Raw genomic sequence first — 20,674 nt, forward strand, 5'->3', positions numbered from 1 at the left:
CAATTTCCTACAAAAGCCGTGCTCGGTGAACATCGTCGGGAATTAAAGGATCACATTTAATGAGGACAAGTACTTTCGAAACATGGAAGATGAATTAAATATAAAAAGGATATGATGCTAACCACGTTCTTATTGACTAGGACAATCAGCTCTATTTTTGTCAACGACATATATCAAACTATGATGCGGCCGCAGAGCAATAAGTTCATGGATGTGGCAACCATGAATCTTTCACCTCCATAAATATTTGACTACTTTCTTTGAATCATTTAAAGGAAAGGGCCACTCAGATGGTTCGCAGGGCAACATGTGCAAGTAGTACGTACTTTTTTATACACTTCCATCTCTCTCTCTCTCTCTCTTCCCCCCTCTCTCTCTCAGTTGGACAAGCTGTTCAGTGGCCCTGAAATACAGCACATTATGCCGCTTTGTTGCTCAACATTCACATTCCACGCCGCATCCTAACGCGATGTAAATGATATGATGATCTTCCCCTCGAAGGCAACATTAGCTTTATGATCGTTAACGCCTTCGTCGAGGTGTGAGGGTTGAATTTGTGACTTGCTCCTTTTTAACGTGGTGGAGCGATTTCACGGGGAGAGGAATATTTTTGCACGAATCAAAATGGTGATAAAGACAAAGTGCAGACTGATATCCTGTGTTGTTTTGTGAATGGAAAGAAGCGACCGGACAATATCTGATTAGCGTCAAGCGTCAACTGTGCAGTCTGGAGTCAACTCGAGGTCATCGGTGCTTTCCAGCTGAGTGGCTATGCATATGCGGAGAGCCACACTAGAATGTGCATGACCGCTATTAGCTGGAAATGCTCGTAGTTTAGCGCTCCGTCAAATGGGGGACTTAGGGGACATTATACAAATGGAGGAATAAATAAAAGTATTGTACATTCAAACGCGTAAATATTCTCGTGTAGCGTGGTAGTAGTGTAGTTGATTTTAAAGATACATTTACAAAATGCGGTACACGACATAAAAAAACTTTTTTTTTTAAAGATTAAAGTAGTAATATTTTCACAATTAAGGTCGTAGGCCTTCCGATAGTCTGCACCTGCTTTGAGCACAAAAACGGTGAGCACTATCTTCGATGTTATGACTAAAATAGTTTGTCTTACTGAAATAGTTTGTCTGTTTCATGTCTTCGTGTGTTTATTAGTAACATTTTGTGTGATTACTGTGAACAAGGTAAGGACACACTGTGGTGGGTTTTAATAAAGCAAGAGCGTTCTTGTTGTCCTGCTGCGCCCTCTGGTGGACAAAGACCGCAACAACATGTAAAGAGGACCAAACCATAGACATACCGTGGATGTGACACACATAGTAAAATACAAAAAGCGCATCATACCAATAGGGGCGATTTTCTGCATTAAATATGATTTGAACAGTAAAATGTAAAACTGCATTGCACTGCTATAGTATCAAGAGTCGTTAAATCGCTATTTCAAAAAATTTTGTAACATGACAAAAGAAATTCCTAAACAAGAAGAGTCTAGCAAAAGTTGCCCCAATTCATGTCCTTTGAAATTCAGCTAAAATATAATTCAATTAGTGAATGAAGATTTTGTGTTTCCATAGTGCAGAACACAAATGGCCTTATTGGCCGTGACCTCCCACCAATTAAATTGCATCCAAATATCCGCGTGACTCTCGCAAAAGCTCCATTTTACAAGCAGCAGACGCCATCCCTGACTCAGACATGTGCGACTGCAGCGTCTGTTGAGTGCCTCTCGCCAAATATTGTGCGCTTCGAAACACCTGCCAAACAAACTACATTTCTGCCAGGATCTTTTGGTGGGCGAAACAGATGTAAAGTATTGTAAGAGCAGAAGGCGGAGGCTTGTACCGTGCAGCAAAGGTGAAAAAACGGCAGGTCGTTGGCACAGGTGCAAGTGCCAGAGCCTGCAACTACGGGACACTGTTAATCGAAATTACTGGAGCGGTGTTTTTATAGTTTGGATTGGTTGGCCAGATGTGAACACTGTGGGTTTCTCTTACTTTTATTCCCTATGTCTTTTTTTTTACTCGCTCCTTACTTTGACATGATGTAAAAATATATACATTAATCCATCGTTTATCGCGGATAATTGGTTCCAAAAATCACCCGCGATACGTGAAATAGAATAGAATTGTGACGTGCCTCGTTTTTGCACCAAGAATCACGCGTATTACATCCGAGCGGAGTCGCAGAGTGAAACGGAATGCAATTCTGTGATAGAACAGAGGGTGGCGGTAGTGAGGCCTAGTGCGTCCGCTTTTAGACAACCATAGAAGAAGAGCTCGTTGACGTCACTCATGCCAACTTGAAGTTAGTTAGCTCAAAGTAGCTGTTGGAGGGGCTGCGAGCGTGGTGCCTTTTGTTGCTTTCCCCTTTAAGGTAACAAACTACATTGGAGGCGCGACAGTGTAGGCAATTTTATATAGTTTGCTCTTGAAGAACACCATAGCAGAAGTAACAAACGTCAGGTTGGCTACGCGTTTGGGGAACACGCTACCAGAGTAAAGCGCTAACAAGGCTAGCTGAGCTAATATGCTAACTAGGCTAACGCGTAGCTAACTGAAACGGCTGTCTCCCAGCTGCCTGATCAAAAGTGGCACCTCTCCAGTCTTAACGTCATCTAACCAACCTGCTGAACATAACACAGTAAAACATTCAAATATCTTGCATTTTACACGTCATGTTGGGTGAGTCGTAGCTACCCACCTGTTTTTATCTTTATAGTAACAGGCAGCCATGTCCAAATGCAAATGAGTTACCATGGTAACAGCCCGTTTGGTTTTTAGCTACAAAGTTAAACCTGAAAAAAGACTTAGTGCTCACTAACTTGTCAAGTCACTTTTGTTTCAATTACATTTATCCTCAAAGTACCAGCATTCATTCACGTTGAAATAGGAAATCCTCCCAAAACAGAAATAACACGTTTTAGGCTCAAGCTCACATCATGACATCTTTATTAAACTCTACATGTAAGGTTTTGTTGTATTTGAACAAACAGGATCGAAAGTCACACCAGTTTAAAGATAGTATAAACGCTCATGAGCGTACGTAGTGCATCAACATCAGTGCAAATGAACCAACCAAATGAATCTACATTGTGTCAACGAAGATTTAAGAACCACAATTGTGAAGGAAGAAACTCTTGAATTATGTATAAAACTATCCAATGAGAGACAGCCCTTGTTGAGACATCTCATCCTTCTTGGAATTGTTCTTCTTCCAGGCTTGGTGTTGAAAAATGCGTCGCGGGGATCACGTGCCGCACGCGTTCCAGGCCCCCGTGGACGTCCACGCCAGTGCCGACGGCCAGGTTTACATGTTCAAGAGGAAAGTCAACGGCATGGCCTCGTCGTCGGATGAGGAAGAAGAAGAAGAAGAGGCGGAGGAGCTTGGCCTGATGGAAATGAGGCCTCGGACCCACCAAGAGTCAGAGCAGGACAGGCTCAGGAATTTCCACTTGCTGGAACGGGACGTGTTGGACGGCGACAATCTCAACAAGCTGGCCTTGCAGTACGGATGCAAGGTAGGAGAATGATGCGGGGCGTAAACGATAATGGTGAAATCCGTGACGCATGTAACCCTTGCACTTCTTCCTTTGAACAGGTGGCAGACATAAAGCGCGTGAACAACCTCATACAGGAGCAGGATCTATTTGCACTGAAAAGCATCAAAATCCCCGTGGCCAAGCACAGCTTTTTAACGGAATCCTACGCAAGCCCGACTGACTCTTTTGAGGAAAAGCCGGCGAAGGCCCAGCCAACGAGACAGCAAATTACGGACTTCCTCATAGAGGTGGACAACGACATGGAGAAGCTGATCCCGAACTCGGACGATTTTGACATGGAGCTGTTGGACGACGGACCCAAAAGGCCCGTCCAAAAAGGACAAAAGGGCCAGGGGGCCGACTGGGGCATTCAGTGGTGGAACGCCGTGGTGGCCATGCTGCTCATCGGCATCGTTTTGCCTTTGTTTTATGTCATTTACTACAGAACCCAACACAGCGGCTCAGCCTCGCCAACAGGTGGCACTGTCACGCCTGCATCCGTCACGTCTAACAGGACCGGGACGGGTACCTTTCCTACTGGCGGACCCGAACCAGGATAGAACCGAGTTTTGGATATCATGAAGCTGAATATATCGAACATCATGTGTGCAATACCTGCCTCGTTTTGTTTTTTGTTTTTTTAAGTCGGCCTTTAACAACCCGTTGCACTCAAAAAAATAATAATTGTTACAGTTTTTTGAGTGCTTTTGTGTAAATTATTTTGTTCGCCCTCATTTGACGCACATTGCAGCCGATTAAAACCACGTTAAGCTGCAGGGTTCTTCTGCATATTTACAGTTCACTATTTGCATTTTTTCTTTCGAAGGAACCTTCCTCAGACCTCTTCACAGTTTTTGTTGCTTTTTCCCATTCCAAAGGATGGCACCAAATGCCTGTAGAAAATAAAAGTACTGCTTTGGCATCTTAGTGCCAAGGAACTATTTTGAAATAAACGAGGGAACCTTTACAGACAAGCCAAAGCGGTGCTTAATACAAACAAAGTGCCTTGGCGCCATCTTGTGGCCTCTGCAAGGTTGGCTATGGCTAAGATGGTTGCACGGGTTATCCAAGGACCATAGTACCTGCTCTAAAAATAGCTCATCCATTGTGGCGTTGTGATTTACTCGGAATCTTGACCGAATTGGTGAATAGTGAACCATAAATATGGGGAAGGGTACTGTAGCCTGGCAGTTTTAGACGGAGGTGTGTATCGGGTTGTATGTGAGGAGGAATCTTTGTTTTTCAAGTTAACTTATGGGGCTTTTGTGTGTGTGTGTATTCATTTTGCATTGTTCACCGAGGTTGGAATCACACTACAGGTCCACGTGAGCAATTTTGATTTGATGACCCCACCCACCTCTAAAAATATCAAGCAGTCTTCACTTGCACAGTAAATGTTAAATGACACAGAACTCAACATTAGCAGATTGCCAAATGTGCCATTTTATGTTCAACATTTGCATACCAATTCCAATACGTCTTTATTTCTACATTGACTCGTATCCCAGTTGCTTGTACCGAGTGGACCCGAAGCGTGTGCCAAATGTGTGAACTGTGTTTGCAAAAAAAAAGCACCGCGTAGTGCAATAATGTACAAGTGACGTATTTCTGCATTTTAGTTTGGAATTTGAAATCGCGTGTTCGTAATGTGTGAAATGATAACACGGGCTGCCTTAAACCTTCTTGGTTAAATTCAGATTCTGAAATGTGCACCTTTTTGGGGGGGATTTTGTGAGACTTCAGGGAGTTTGAACGAATTAGCCTTGGATGTGCATATGGCTCAATGGCTTAACTATTTTCATGGGATGATCTTCAAACTGTTCAGTAAATCTCATTTGACCGTTACAACTGTACGTCTCAAACTTCTTCATTTATTATTATAAGTTCAACAAGATGGGGGTAAATGAAATCGTCACATCAGTACGTGCCACTTCTTGTACTCGTTAATCGATACTAAACATTTGAGTGCTACTCGAGATAAATATGCGTACCATCCCTTTCAAACTGAGGGTTCCTCTTGAGAAAACTGAAAATCTCACCTAGTGCAGTTCTTTTTGTTGGCTTCTAGTCTGTAGCATTCATGTCTGTTTGGCGGTTGGTAAAGTGCAGTTTGGTCCCCGGCCGGTGGCCCTGCGGCTCGGGGAAAATGCTCCTGAAAGTCAAGTTGATGCGAGGGCCGCGGTCGTGGTACTCCTTCGCCACCTGGTGCTGGGAACCAAAAGAGAAGCATTTTGAAATCAACAAAGTGTGACAAAATAATGTGAAGCCACTGGAGTTGAGCGTACCTGCCAATCATCTTGCGTGGCTCCTTCCATCAAAAGCAGAGCACCGTGACCCAGAGGAACTTTAATACGCTCCACATAAGTGAAGTCACCGTTTTCTTCCTATCACATAAAAAAAAAAAACAATGCGTCAGAAATACAGCACTGAGTTTTTCCAATGGCACAAAATGAAACAAATCCTGGATTAGCCAAATAAATCCCAAGACTTGTAAAGCAATAAATAAGACAAAAATAAAATGTGTTTGTCTGACCGGAGGTGGCTTCTTGCGTAGGCTGAACACCCTGCTGTCACCCAAACTAAGCGAGGCGATGACGGGCTGCCGGCCCAGCGAGGCTTCGTCGTCGCTGTGCCAGCCGATGCTGTCGTGTCCGTCTCGGTACAGGTTGCACAGCAGCGAGTTGAAGCGTTCGTCGCCGCCGCAGCCGCCGCTCGCTTCGGAAACCGCTCGGCGAAGGTTCAACAGCAGCGGGTGCCACTAAGGGGGACCCGCAGCTCAGTCACAAAGCGAGGTGTCAAGTAGTGCTTTGCCACCATCTTGTGGCCACTATCAGCAATTACAAAAAGATTTCCAAAAGCAGTGTTTGGTAAGGATTAGATGTTAGAAAACCTTTGTGTTGGCCGCCATGGTGGAACGAGCATACGTGTAGGGTAACTCCCCAAACCAGCATGTCAACCTTGGCTCTTCGTAGGCCTCATCTAATAAGGGGGGGGGGGGGGGGGGGGCACAAAATTGATGAGTCAGCATGAAACGCCCCAGAAGTTTGAGAAATGATTAGCGTCTGTCACTAGCGTACCTCATCTAATTGTGAACGTGGACGCAATGTTGTTACGTTTGTAAAGTGAGCCACGAAAACATGATTTGTCGAGTCGATGAGCATGTTGACTTCTTCTACCCACCTTGTCTAAAGTTGGTCTTTTGCGACCAGGGAAGCTCAGCCAGGAGCTTAGCGAACATCCAGTCAGCCTCCTCAGCTGGAAGGAATCTCGGCACCAGCCGCAATCTTAACGGAATGAACAGGGAACGTTTAGGAGAATTACCAACTAATGCCTTCAAAATGCAACAACAAATAATTGGGGTATTGGAGTGAACAGATGATTGGCATTCGATTCATTTCATTTCATTGCTGACCTTGACACCCCTGAAGGTCCATGGCTGATCTCATAATCACCTGCCTGGCTATCGAAAGCAAAATAAAAAATAGTGTTATGTATGTAATACAAAAAACTTATTCAACTTTCCATTCAAATTCAATACTTACTCAATAACCTTTTCTGATGGAACATCTCTAACTTGCTGTAAAGAAGACAATATATGTCTTTAGATCAAATGCTATAATTATGAATATTATTAAATCATTTTAATGCAGTAAAAGACCTTAATGGGCTGTTGGAACTCAACATTCCCAGATGTGGTCTGTCGATGTATTCCCCAGGATGCGGAAGCTGCATTGGCACTTTGGCTTTGAGGAGCTACATCGGCAAATTAAATGAGAACGCAGATTTAAAAACCAAATTGGAAAGTGATTTTGAGTGTATATAAGGAATTATAAAGTACCTGCTGGTCTCTGTGGTTTGGGCAACTGTTTGGCCCAAGAGCCCTGCACCCTGGCACGCTGTCGTTTATCTGCCATAAACTGTGCAGGGAAGAGTTAAGGTCATTATTCGAAAATTAGAACTTTTGGTTTGTATTACTCGTACGCTATAACCACCCAATTTATTTATAGACAAAAAAATAAACCATATCAGACAATGTAGTATTTCTCCAAATGTTTGTTTACATTCCTTTAGAAGTCCGTTTTCGCGTGTTAGCACGATCGTGAATTAGCATATTTCCGCTAACTCGTTAGCCTACCCAGTACTGCTTGTTGGTGACCATACTTGGCGGATTTCACTTATCGCGGGTGTTTTTTTTAACCAAGTAGCCGCGAGAGACGAGAGATTACTGTATTTTAATGCAAATTAACCAGTTCTCGCTATGGCTTGCACGTAGCACTTGTTTAAAACCAAAGCCATAGAACGCACGACAACACAACACAAAAATCTGTCATTCTAGTCTATTCTATAATTATGGAATCAAATTCGAAACTACGGTAAGGTCCTGTTATTCACTTAATTGTACATTTTCAAAAGGGAATACGGCAGATTAAGTTACGATGCTATTTCGTTCGTGTAACTTGAGCTAGAAACACGAGAATAGTATTACATTAACATGATAAAAGTACAACTAATGGAAATAGTGTAATTACTTACCTAGAGGGGAAATAAAACATCCATGTGAAGGAAAATAAGTACTTTCAGCTACGACACGCTAGGCAGGGCGGCCATTGCTGCTGTGTTACGTAAAAATAAAAACTACCCGGAACAAAGATTTAATATATGGTTCCTCTTCGCTTCTGTAGCACCTGGGCTCTTTTTTACGGAATTGTGTTCTTATATTTAAATTGTGTCTTTTTTTTAACCAACATACAGGAAACGTTCGGGAAATGTGAATGAAAAACACTCCAACTGTCAAACGTGTACTTTTATTAACAAACGGTAGCAAAAAAAAGCTACAATCAGAAGTAAACACTGCATATGAGAAAGTGGAAATTTTTAAGCATTATAAAAAGATTGCTATCTACCCAGAGGCACTCATAAGAACATTGCATACACCTAACTCAGACTATCCCTGCTGAAAAATATGTGAAGTTAAGGTTTCATCTGTGAATATTTTGGTCCATTATTGAGGCACACCAAAATGGTATGTGTGTATAAAAAGAAAAAGAGAACAATGTCTTATTCCCTTGTAATTCAAATATCAACGACCATTGAAAGGCATTTCTGTGTAGCTTGTCAAACAAACAAACAAAACAAAACAAATACAGTGATACCTTGGTTTGTAACAAACAGCATTCCAGCACAAGCCGTCGTCATAATAAATAATGTCAACACTTAACGGACAATTAAACGCGACTTGGAAACTCACTCTTAAAGCAACAGGTTGTGTATGTGTGAGGTCTTATAGTAATAAAATAAATAATTTTACATTCATATATATATATATGAATGTAAAAAAAAAAGCCCACCACCATTTTCCACTGCTTACAACAGCAGGGTTTAACAAACCAGTTTAATTATTTATTCTTCCCTATTTTAAAGGCAGTTGCATCTAATCTCAAGTAACATGGCAGGTCTTTTTTTGTAGAGGTTCTTCAGTAACACACCGACTCACACACCCGAGTTCTCTGACAGGACCCCCAGAAGGGAGCACTTACACACGCACACTTGTTAAACACTGCATTGGGGTCACATTGTTGGTCTCAGTCTGTCTTCAAGCCGGTTCCGTTCTTCTGCTCGCGCAACTTCCTCCTGTGCAGGTATCCCGTACGCTGGAGGCGGTTCATGCGTGCTCCCAAGAAGATGACGATGCCGATAGGAACTATCTTGGTGGTCACCCAGCCCTGATTGAGAAGAACAATGGGAATAACCGTTAAGTTTGTATTTCAGATGAATATTTTCGGATTGTTGCCGCACAGGTGTCTTACCATGACGGCGTGTGGAAAGTATCCGTTGGTCTGACTCTGCAGGCCCACGGTGTTGAGCTCGGCGGCCACGTAACGCTCCGGGGTGGGCTTGTCCAGGGTGGGCTTTCTGATGCGGGTCATCTTGGTAGCCACGAAGAAAGGCAACACGCTCTGCAGGCGGACAGGAACACGACGGGGAAGTCAGCAAATGAAAGATTCCCTTTTGAAAATAAATTGTCCACCGACGTGGCTCAATGCGTCGTGCTAAAACTGCTTGAGATATGTTCAGATGGGGCTTGCAGAGGTCAAAGTGAAGTACTGTCTATGACCGCCAGGGGTCACAAGAACGCTAAGTACAGGTGCAATAAAATCAGAAGGTCCACACGGAAAGTTTGACAAGATATTCCTTGATAAGTCAAATCGAAAAAAAGTATTTTAATGATGAATACGTATTCACACTGGATTGATTCGGATTACTTTTTTGTTTTATATTATTTCATTTTAATACCTTGCTCTCAAACCCTCACCTGGATGATGATGCCCTGACGCCTGTACTCTTCCTGGAGGCCACGGGAGAAGAAGTCCACAAAAGCCTAGAGTGGGGGGGGGGGAGGTGAAAAAACTGATTTTGATGGGAAATTCTTCATAACCTTAGTTTCAAATGAGTGGCATGAGGACAGCACGCAAACCTTTGTGGCCGAGTAGATGGTGAGCAGAGGGACGGGGTACATGCCACTGGCCGAGGAGATGTTGAGGATGATACCTTTGGATCTGAAACACCAAATAGAGGATTTACACTGAGAAGCAAACAAATTAAAATGGCGTTTCGATGAACAACTGTTTGTGCAAGCAGCAGTGGGCACTCTGAGAAAACGAGACAGAAGCTAAAGTCCACGCGAACAAACTTTAAACCTCTCACATTCAGCTAACCCCTGCTAAGTACACTAACATAAAAACAATCAAATAAAATTGAAAAAAAAAACAACGCAGTTTGAAGTGTTTGAACCTATTCTATGCATCTATTTTTGGATCAAATCGCATCAACAATTTCCCAGGGAACCCTTCGTCTGCCTTCTCAAACACACACGTGCACACACGCACACACTGGCAGTGTACGTTGCCATGGCAGTCTGTTGCTGCAGTGATGTAGTCTAAAGAAAGCTAGAGGAAAGAGAGAGAGAGAGCAAAAGAGACATGCTCGGTCGGGCCTCACACGGCTGCAAAATGTGCCTGCAACGCCATTGGCCCACGCCAGTCATGTGACCGCGCGCCAGGCCAATCGGGGCGGGGAGGGCACTTTGTGTGAATTGAAAGCTTGTCAGCGTTTGTGAACAAAGGGAAGGAGAGGAAGCTGCCATGGCGGGGAAAGACTCACTGATACCTTAAGCTCCTTAGGACAATCTGACATTAACGAGCATTGCTTAAAAAATAAAAAAATAAATAGTAAATGGGAGGAAAATAAAAGAGGAATCTCACCTGTTAGCCATTCCGGGCAGCACCAGGCGGGTCATCTGGTGAACGACAGACACAAGTTAGCATGTCAAATAAAAATAAACAACCTGGATAGGGTTAAAGGATTTGGGGGGGGGGGGAGAAGCAAGTGTGTGGGAAAGAAGGGAGAGATGCGTGGGTGGGCGGGTTGCAGACGGCGTTGGTGTAGTCCGCCGTTGCTCTGGGAACGAGAGACACTGCAGGTACCACCAAAGAAGAAGAAGGAGGAGCAGCAGCAACAGAAGAGCAACACAATGGCATTTACACGGAGGCTGTTGGCTCAAGAGTACCTGGCACACTGAAGTCATGTTGACGTTGATCATGTTGGTGATGAACTGAAACACACGTCGGGCACGATATTGAAATCAATGCAGCGACAACACCAAAAAGAAGAAAAGGTCATACTCACATTGTCGAGATCCGGAATATGAAGGTAGTATTCAGGGTATCGATAGGACACACCAACATTATTGACTGTTAAACACACACACATGGAAAACGTTTCAATTTGTTCCACAAAGCTCCACAAGTGAATGTCATACTAAAATCATCCGGAAGGGGGCAGTAGACGCAAAGGAGAGAAACTATTCAGTCCGCCACGCCTTATAACCAGTAGTGCAACTGGATTTCAAACAAGGACAAAGAGTTCTTTAAATGTTCTTTTCACACAAAGTACATGCGAAATTGACTCTGCCGCATTTTTTTTTTAAAGTGAGTCATCTACAGCAATGTAACACGTCATATACAGCTATGTAACACGTCATATTGCACAAGACGTATTGTATTTGTGTACATTACCTGAAGCTACACTCTACAATTTGTTTCAGTGTTGTTTTTTTTGTTTTGTTTTTTGCTTAATAGAGTGACTCAGTCTACCCAAGACTTGTGTGTGTGTGGTGTGACGACGAAACAAACATACAATGAGCCTTCAGTAGAGTCACGACAAAGCCAACAACTGGTCTAAAATTAAAACAAACATTGTCTCCTAAAAGGAATGAGAGTAAATATCAAAGTTGTTTACCAAGAACACCAATCTCCAGGCCTGACAGTCCTGCCTCGATGGTCGGGTAAATGTTGGTTTTGCCAAAGTCCGCCGCGATGGTCTTTGTCTCCACTCCAAACCGGTCCTCTGTGGCACAAAACAAGGAAAAATCTTATTTTTCTGTATCTATTTAATATGCGAAAATTCTTGTTTAAAAGTCAAAAACACAAATTGAATCCTGGGCATTAAGATCCTTATGAAAAGCACACTGCAGTGTCATAGGTAAACAGCAGAGGGCGCTGCATACCAACAGACTGCATGTCCAAGCACTCTTTAAAAAGCAGTTTGATGGAAGTAGAGAAGAATAATTGAAGAAACACCAGAGAACAAATTGATGACAATATGACAGTTGGATCAGATACGATAGTGTTGGTCAAAGTCACGCACTTACCAAGTGACCTGGCCACGTCATCCAGTTTGTGTTGGGAGCGGCTGATCAACACCATGGCAAACCCTCGACGAGCAAGCTGGGAGGAGAACACGTCAGTTCACAGGCTCACAAATAATTCCAAAAACAATGTTGCCTTTCTTTTTTATCACCCAGAAGTGTGTCAACTAAATCCATTTTTAATAACTACAGTATAAAGATGAAAAATTAAATATTTGTTCTCAGATTTTTCTTTTTTTTGTGTGTGTGAAAAGGGGAAAACCAATTCAAGAGACTCACCTCCTCCGCATAGGATTTTCCGATTCCATCAGTGGCCCCCGTCACAACTGAAAAACAAAGAAGATAGGCCGTCAGCGGTTTTAGTAGTAGATTGATTCATAGACATCACAAACAATGAGCAGTACTCAGGAGGAAAGAAAAACTTTTTTATTTTTTAAGTAGCTGAACTCTGCATAACCCTGCAGGTTGTCGTGATATCAGCAACATGGCCGCCCATGCTGCTTGACTGCATCCCCAAACAAAAGCGTGAACCTCATGCATGGCCACACCTCGACTTCAAGTTGGACCTCTTGTCAAGGCGAGGGCACACCAGCTAAGCTCCAAAGTGACAATCGTCGTTGTCATCGTAGCTTAGCAGGATCATCGCCTACAATACAACAGGCTATAGGCCGAGGAGAACTGTTGAGTCAACGAAACCTGGCCAAAGGTTTGTCATCCAACATACCTGTACGGTCTACAGGAGGGGTGTCAAACTCATTTTTTTTGGCGGGCCTCGTTGTAGTCCTACCTTCTTTCAGAGGGCCATTATGATTGTCAACCCAAATAAATGGATGAGCACCTCATATTAGATACAGTAAAAGCCACAAAACAAACTTACAAATAACTCGTTTTCAAATCAGACGAGTAAAAACTAGTCAAATATTAAAAAAAAAAAAAAAAGATTATTAAAAGTGAAGACAATTTGCAATTCTAGTCATGACACACGAATTTGACGCACAATTTGTCTTCGCGGGCCACATAAAATGATGTGGCGGGCCGTATCTGGCCCCCGGACCTCGAGTTTGACACCTGTGGTCTACAGAATAAGAATTAAATCCCACAAGATTGCCCACAAAAAAGGTAAAGTCACTCCTATAACGACAAAAAATTGCAACAGTAAGGCATTCTTGACTAAAGACGGATTCTAGAAGATCAATTTGTTCTTTGGCCACCTCGTAGCTCCGCCCCTCAACTTGGGTTTCGCTGTCGTACATTGCTTAAAAGCTAGCGGACGCCGAGTGTGTCTGTCAAGTTGATGAATTTGATGATTATTCGAAACAAACACTGGGAAATAAAGCCGATGGCCACCATGGTGTGCTCGACGCTTCTATGATCAGTTGATGAAAGATTAATGGAGGCACAGAGGACATTCTCTAGCAACGGGCGAGGAGACGAGAGGGAGGGAGCGATGACAAACGAAGGAGGAAGAGGAGGAAGAAGATGAGGGGCTGGCGGGATGCGGAGGGATCCTGGGGGCGTCTAAAAATAGAAGTGGAGCGAAGCAGGAGAAGGAGCGTGTGAAGGAGAAATGGAGGAATGGAGGCAAGCAAGGAAGGAAGGAGGGAGGGAGGAAGGCAGGAGAGGAAGGCGAGCAAGAGTAGCACAAAGTCAAAAAGTGAAAAAGGCAAGCAGAATTTATTTATTTTTTTAAAAATCGGACTCTTTCTTCAACACCACCCCATCTTCCTCCTCGATGTTAAGAATGAAACACGCCGACACAAAAGCCTCAATGGGAGCGGATCATACCAATGGACGCCACAGGGGGAGGAGGAATAAAATGACCACTTTCCTTCCGCAGACTTGACAAGCAACACAAATCGATTAATTGGCGGAATGATCGATTATTAAAATATTCGATAGAGACAGCACGACATGCAAAACTAGCAAAACTATAACTTACAACCCAATCACTAATTATCATTAAACAATTTTGAATATTGTGAGATACGTTAGGAATAATTTGGATATTGTGGATACTGAATTTAACAAAAACTTTAAATGTTAGATCCAGTAAGTGCAAATATTTCAAAGGAGTGGATATTACATAGACATTTGCAAATCATTTATATTTAAAAAAATAAAAAATGAAAAAAATAAAAAGGTATATGGACCAGACTCCTGCGGGACGCCACCAAATTGCATTCAAGCGTGTTGTGCAACGAGTGCATGTCAGACATTCCAGGTGATCAGCGGCTAGGTGGGGCTAATTGACTGATGTCACTTTTGGTGACTTTCAAATTGACCGCTTGAGTTATAAGCTGCTGAGAGACAAGTAATGCAACACTTGGTGAGCAGTTCAAATCTCCATAAATAACAATTGATCATATCCAAGTGACACATTTCTGCCAACGCCCCAGCTCCTATTTGGCTAGCAACACTTTTTTGTATTAACCTTAATCCCCTCGAGTCCCGCTCTGCCCTTCTGTCGCATGGCGTTCCACAAGGCTCTATGGTGGGGCCCTTGCTGTTTTCATTGTAAATTCCAACTAGGGTATCATTAAGCAGCTTAAAGTCACATATATGGTACACAAACATCACCTCCAAAGGGTGATAGTTTAATTTGAATGCCTAAAGGACAGCTTAGCAACTTCCGGTGTTACTTCAATATCAATTTACATGAACATAAAATATATTTTGCATATACACACACACACACACAAAGAAATAGTGTGCTCCTTTAGCAAGCCCTCACCCCTCCCTCTGAGAAATCCATCATGCCCCTACCTCCTCCTCCTCCTCTTCTTCTTTCACGCACATCTCCATATCCTCGTGTTGTACTTATGAATGACAACACTCCTCCCACCGATTATATAATAGCACCATTCTCTCAATAACAGTTGCATGTGTGCGTGCGCGTGCATCGCCTTTAGTGTGCGTGTGGAAGTGGGCTCTGATACAATGGAAAGCGGGGGGGGGGGGGGGGGTCACCAAGCTCCTTTATTCAGTGTGCAGACATTTCTCATTGTTTTAATTGAAAAGAGATGCATGAAAGCATTCCCATTTATTCTTATCGACGTGACACGAGATGCACCTGCACAATCTTATGAGATCAAATACGATACAGGAAATTCTTATTTTTGGGGGGGGGGGGGGCAATTTTCACTATTCTCAGCAGTGCTTAATCATTTATACCTCGTCGAATAGCGGAGCGGTTCACTACCTTGCGCTGATCAAATTATTAGAAACAGTCCATAACAACAACATCTATATTGAATTAACATCTCATTGGATTTTGCAGCCCAGTTCTCCCGTTGGCATCGGTTGTGTTCCCGAGCGTCGCGAGAAGCCTGACGGGGGCGCTTTTGCACCGCCTCAGCGCTACGCGTCACGTCCAGAGGTATTGACATCCCCCAGCCTTTTGTCCCCCCCCACCCCCTCCTCCATCCTCCCTCCCTGGGCTGAGGAGCGGCCGCTGCCTGCTCGCTACGGCGCGGCTCTAAAAAAAGCAGCAGGAGGAGTAAAAATAGCAGCGACTGCCTCGTCTGGGAGCTAAACCCCCGCCCGCCCTCTACCTTCATCCCCCCTTCCCTCCCTCCATCCATCCCCCCCCCAATCCATCCATCCATCGCCTCCCGCCTTGCATGCTTGCCTGCCGCATGCACCTGAATACCAAACAAGATCACCAGCGTCACCGTCAGCATCATCGCCACGACAACCGGGGCTGCAGCATCCAAGCTGCATGCTGGGAAACACCGCACGTACACACATACTTGGAATCATGATTGGGAACGGGAGAAATTCAAATTAAGCTACAGATGCATTTTTTACTTTGAGGCATCCTAGAGCCTTTTTTCCCCCCTAATGAAGTGAACCCTCATTCATCATACGAGATATTTTGCAGGCCCACTAAATGAAAAGCCGACAGATGCCATATAGCCTTTTTTTTTTTTAATATAAATCGACTGGGAAAAAGAAATTAAATTTAAAAAATGATATATATTTTTTTAAATTATTTTATTTGCAGAAAAATAAATAAATTTTTAAAAATATATATATACATACATATATATATATATATATATATATATATATATGCCCATCACTGTCTTAAAGGCACAGTAGCAAAAATCTTCAATTAAGATTCTCAGTGAGGAGAGACTGCGGTCCTCGTATGCCCTGCTCTTGTTATGTAATCTGTCGCACCCCAAACTCGCCTATCAACGAGCAGAGGCCTCCTACGTTACACTGAGCAAAGGAGAAGGGAGGGATGCAGCACAAGGTGGAAACACACACACACACACACACACGCAGACGTGTATATTTCTTTAAATAGCAAGGGAGAAAGTCACATGGGTAATATAAAAGTCGACAAAAATAAAACTTGATGGGGGAGGAGGGAGGCTTGAGGACTTGTACTTCAGAGCCAACCAAAACTGATCCAGCATCTATATTTGGACGGGGAGCAAAAAATAGCTTTTATAAAAAAAAAAAGGAGGAAAGAAAAGGGGGAGGGCACCATTGTTTAAAAAAATAAATAAATAAATAGACAAAATATGTTTTTTCTCTAATTGAGGTGATTTTTGAGGAAATTTCCCAATCCTCCGCCATGCAAAGATGCAAAGTGTACCATCGACACGTACTTTCTCGTTTAGGACGCAAAGGTGCTCAAATAAGAAGCCGTTTCAAAAGTGGTTGTTTACGACTAGCGCGAATGTGAATTTCAAATTAAGAAAGGTTCAATTAGCCAGCGATGGCTTTCTCCTGTCACGAAATGGGTGGGGAAAAGTTACCAACTCACCACAGAGTGACCCCCCGGCTTCATCGCAATGCCCGGTCGTCATGGTAACCAAAGACAGATCCTGCATTGACCAACATTTTTGAACAGTGGGGAAAAGATATATATAATTTCTCCATTACAACACTAGAACTGAGTATTTCTGAATTTAATTGTCCAAAAAAAACGGTTTCAAAATGTTTTAATTGCTCCAGGAATTTGACGACACGAGTGCCATACCAGTTATGCATGACGTTCAAACGCCTACTAAGTCTTTGTGAGAACAAGCTCTACGTCAAACGATTGCACAATCGTCAGAATTTTCCAGAGTCAGGCACGACGGAATTCCAATTACATATGAACTGGTGGAGCCAAAAGATGTCGAAAGGGGAAGATGGTGTACTTGTGGAAAGTGGATCGAGTTCGTCACACATGAGAAGGTGATTACGACTGGATTAAGCAACAACCAATCTAATAAAATAGACAACTATTTTAAATAATCGAGTCACAATTTAGAACAGGGGTGTGAAATTAGTTTTTGTTACAGGGTGGAGGCAAAACATTTTTTTTGAAAAGTAGTATTATAACAAAAATGTTGCAATATCTCACTGTTATTAAAGAGAATTTAGAGTTTTGGTATTTTAACAAGAAACATTGAGTAGAGACACATGATTTTGCTTTTGCGGGCCACATCAAATGATGTGGTGGGCCGGATCTGGCCCCCGGGCCTTGAGTTCCATTTACAACTTCAAATTGTCCAAATCCTCCAATTATAATCAAGTCGAAAAGTAATATGCTATTTTTTAAAATAAAGATCAATCACAACATACTACTGGAAAACTTCCACATTTCCAAAAACGCCACAGTCAAGACTAACGCCAATTAATTTCATCGCATCACCAAAGGACTGCGGAGCAAACGAGAACAATGAATGAGAAGATCCCGAAGCTGAACGACCTCTCCACCCTGCTCTGCTCGTGTTGCTGAGGAGCTTGAAAGGGATGCTACAGCATAAGCTTTTTTTTCTTTTTTCTTTTTTTCTTCCCAGCTTCCCCGGCTGCGGCACGTGTCGCTGAGCGTGTGCAGCACATGAACGGCGGTGTTCTCGCTCTCCGCCCACACACATCTACACAAAGCGTGCACACACACACAACAGTTGGGGGAAGCACATTCACAGAGATTAAGATATCCATACCACCCCCCAACACAAACACACACACACTCGCATCATTCAAATATAAATGCACATTTGCCTTCAAGTACATGAATGGAGGTTGGCTACATGCCTCTTATATAATACCACAGTTTTCTTAATAAAGTTGCAAGAGGCACAGTGAGGTCCTTGCCTGTCATGGAATTTAACACACACACATATGCACACGTGCAGTGGAACACACACTGGCTTTATATAATACTGGGTACTAAAGAAACATGATGGCACCAAGTAATATTTGACAATATTTTTCAAATAAATGATTAAAGATGAATAATCTACACGTTGAAACATCTTTTGCACTCATACAGTGAAGCTGTTAGTGTGCAGCGCCCATAAGAAAGTGAATGGGGGAAGCCGCTTTGACTCACATTGGCTGCACTAGCTCAATCCTGCCACTAGGAGGCACCTGCTCTGCGTAAAGGGGAAGACCAGGGAAAATCCCTTCTGCTCATTGCAGAGAAGCAGAGTGGAGTGAATCACAATGGAATCATGCAATAAAAACATGAATCTCCCTTCGCGTTGAGGTGTTTTCCCCGTCAAACTTTGTCAAAAAGCACAACCCAAAGCATACAAATCTAATGATACACATAAAAAGTCAACACAACTGGTACCTCTAAAACGATTTTTTAAAGACTCACTAATTCTGCAGTGACGCACTTTTCTCTGAAGAGCAGTGATATTTTTTAAATGTACTTTTTTTGGTTCATTGTTGCCAAAAGACAGTTTTACTTTGCGGTTATATGGAACAAAAGTTGCACAAAATTGGAATTGTGCTTTTCCTGTTAAATAGCGACAGGATTTGTGACTTTTTTTTATAACTTTATTAGCCAAAAGACAAGATATTTATATTGTCTGCCTCATATATTGCTGTGCTGTTTTTTTGGCAGACATGATTCATTATATTCATGCATTGTGTGTTAGCTTGAAGCTAGCACGCGTTTTTTGGAACTTATTTATAAACTTATTTTTGGAACTTTTTTTTAGCCAAAAGACAAAATATTTATTTTGTCATCCTGTTTTTTTGCAGACATGATTCATAATATTCATTCATTGTGTGTTAGCATTAAGCTAGCACACGTTCCAAGTGTTTGGCTTGTTTAGAATACATAATGTGTAACCTTTTTTTTTCTACCGGAAGTGACAAACAGCTTCAGGACTCTTTTTAGGAGAATCATTTCATATATGCTTTTCCGCAAATATCAGCGGATAGGTGACGCTACAAATGCCAAGCTAGTATCACTATGCTAGTATGGGGCATGTTTTTTGGGCGGCATAATGAAGCCTTATCCATGCGATCGCCCCCTGGTGGTTGGCATTGGCTGAGAAGGCGCTTCACGAGCTAATTCGGCAAGGCCGCCATTTTAAATGTAAATATTCCCCATGATTTTCAGTGATTTCTGTTAACTTCCCCTAGTTATCAGACTTAGGCCTAACAGACTGAGCATGTGCTGACAAACCAGTTGGACCAGCACACGCCGCCGGCGCCTGCCTTGTAAACTTCAAGAAGCTCACGTGTTCCCGTAACTGACATCACACATTGTACCGATTTAAGCACACGTTGTTTCTTGTGTCTGCGGAATTCAGCCCGTGACGCTGTTAAGTAACAAATGGCATGGATGAGCTTCAAGGAGACTGTGAAGAGCTCCAAGATGAGAATGCAGTTTCACAGCCACATTCCCACCAAGATTAGCATTTGGTGTCTCCATTGTGCAACATGTTGCACCCTTTCTTATAAACTTTGATGTTAAAAAAAAAATTTAAAAAAAGGTTCGGCAGTTGAAATGACGTACAAATCTGCATTTTTAATCCAAGTCTGTTTTATATTTTTGTCGTACTGTGTAAAACCAATCACTGTGTGTGTGTGTGGGGGGGGGGGGTGGACTATTCCTACAACCACTGTGATTGAGTACTTAAACTGACATTTCAAGAAATTCTTCAAATCTACATTTTGACATTTGACCTCGCTAGGATTTCATTTGAAGTGTTGTACCTTTCAAATCCAACCATTCCAAAAATTTCAATCATTCCTATTTAAACCATAATTAGGGTGCTTTAACTGTGGCATTGTTCAAATCTGCAATTATACTTTAGACAGCCTTGCCTTAGCCTGAGAAACTAAATTCTGACAATCGGCTCATACGTGACACCACCTGCAAGCACGAGAAAAATCTAAACTATTCAATCGTAAAAAGTCCTACTGGGGACTTTTTCCGCTGAAGATAAGGGTGCTCTTTATGTTTAGGACAAGAGAACACAGGAACAAATCACACCACTCAGCAAATCAACAGGCCCGACTCGCGTATCTGGTCCGACCAGCCCGGGCGAGAGCACTCGTTGCAGCCAGTAAGGCAAGCGCACTTCCAGTCTGGGCTGCAACGGCCGGCCGCACTCGCCATACGACAATGAGCGGGTTTCTGGGAGTGGTGTTTGGAAAGGGGGTCGACA

At 42.8% G+C, this 20,674-nt stretch overlaps 3 protein-coding genes across 5 annotated transcripts in view; 1 reads left to right on the top strand and 2 right to left on the bottom strand.

The window, feature by feature from the left end:
* Positions 1-2,946: 2,946 nt before the first annotated feature.
* Positions 2,947-8,206, bottom strand: alkbh3 (alkB homolog 3, alpha-ketoglutarate dependent dioxygenase). 3 transcript variants are annotated; one of them, XM_061282682.1, is made up of 11 exons: positions 8,087-8,206; positions 7,392-7,470; positions 7,212-7,306; positions 7,096-7,130; positions 6,966-7,013; positions 6,734-6,837; positions 6,444-6,532; positions 6,087-6,311; positions 5,839-5,937; positions 5,593-5,761; positions 2,947-3,513 (listed from the first exon to the last, which is right to left on the bottom strand). In XM_061282682.1, the coding sequence occupies exons 2-10, from the start codon at positions 7,465-7,467 to the stop codon at positions 5,618-5,620; spliced, it is 915 nt and encodes a 304-aa protein (XP_061138666.1). In that variant the 5' UTR covers positions 7,468-7,470; positions 8,087-8,206; the 3' UTR covers positions 2,947-3,513; positions 5,593-5,617. The 3 variants fall into 3 exon arrangements, with proteins under 3 accessions (XP_061138666.1, XP_061138665.1, XP_061138664.1); XM_061282681.1 differs by having other exon boundaries at positions 2,947-3,598; XM_061282680.1 differs by having other exon boundaries at positions 2,947-3,602.
* On the top strand, positions 3,248-5,401 carry lysmd4 (LysM, putative peptidoglycan-binding, domain containing 4). Its single transcript, XM_061282684.1, has 2 exons — positions 3,248-3,532; positions 3,613-5,401. The coding sequence occupies exons 1-2, from the start codon at positions 3,248-3,250 to the stop codon at positions 4,111-4,113; spliced, it is 786 nt and encodes a 261-aa protein (XP_061138668.1). The 3' UTR covers positions 4,114-5,401.
* A 133-nt stretch (positions 8,207-8,339) lies between the features above and the next one.
* Positions 8,340-20,674, bottom strand: part of hsd17b12a (hydroxysteroid (17-beta) dehydrogenase 12a) — a 14,435-nt gene continuing 2,100 nt past the window's right edge. The window contains exons 2-11 of the mRNA XM_061283734.1: positions 12,540-12,586; positions 12,264-12,339; positions 11,852-11,959; positions 11,240-11,304; positions 11,121-11,165; positions 10,816-10,850; positions 10,029-10,110; positions 9,867-9,932; positions 9,361-9,510; positions 8,340-9,276 (exon numbers count right to left, since the gene is read on the bottom strand). Of these exons, the coding sequence (XP_061139718.1) occupies positions 9,136-9,276; positions 9,361-9,510; positions 9,867-9,932; positions 10,029-10,110; positions 10,816-10,850; positions 11,121-11,165; positions 11,240-11,304; positions 11,852-11,959; positions 12,264-12,339; positions 12,540-12,586 (815 nt within the window). The 3' untranslated portion in view covers positions 8,340-9,135. The remainder of the gene's footprint in view (positions 9,277-9,360; positions 9,511-9,866; positions 9,933-10,028; positions 10,111-10,815; positions 10,851-11,120; positions 11,166-11,239; positions 11,305-11,851; positions 11,960-12,263; positions 12,340-12,539; positions 12,587-20,674) is intronic.

The sequence above is a fragment of the Syngnathus typhle genome, linkage group LG7, assembly GCF_033458585.1.
Source record: "Syngnathus typhle isolate RoL2023-S1 ecotype Sweden linkage group LG7, RoL_Styp_1.0, whole genome shotgun sequence".
In the NCBI taxonomy this organism is placed as follows: Eukaryota; Metazoa; Chordata; class Actinopteri; order Syngnathiformes; family Syngnathidae; genus Syngnathus; species Syngnathus typhle.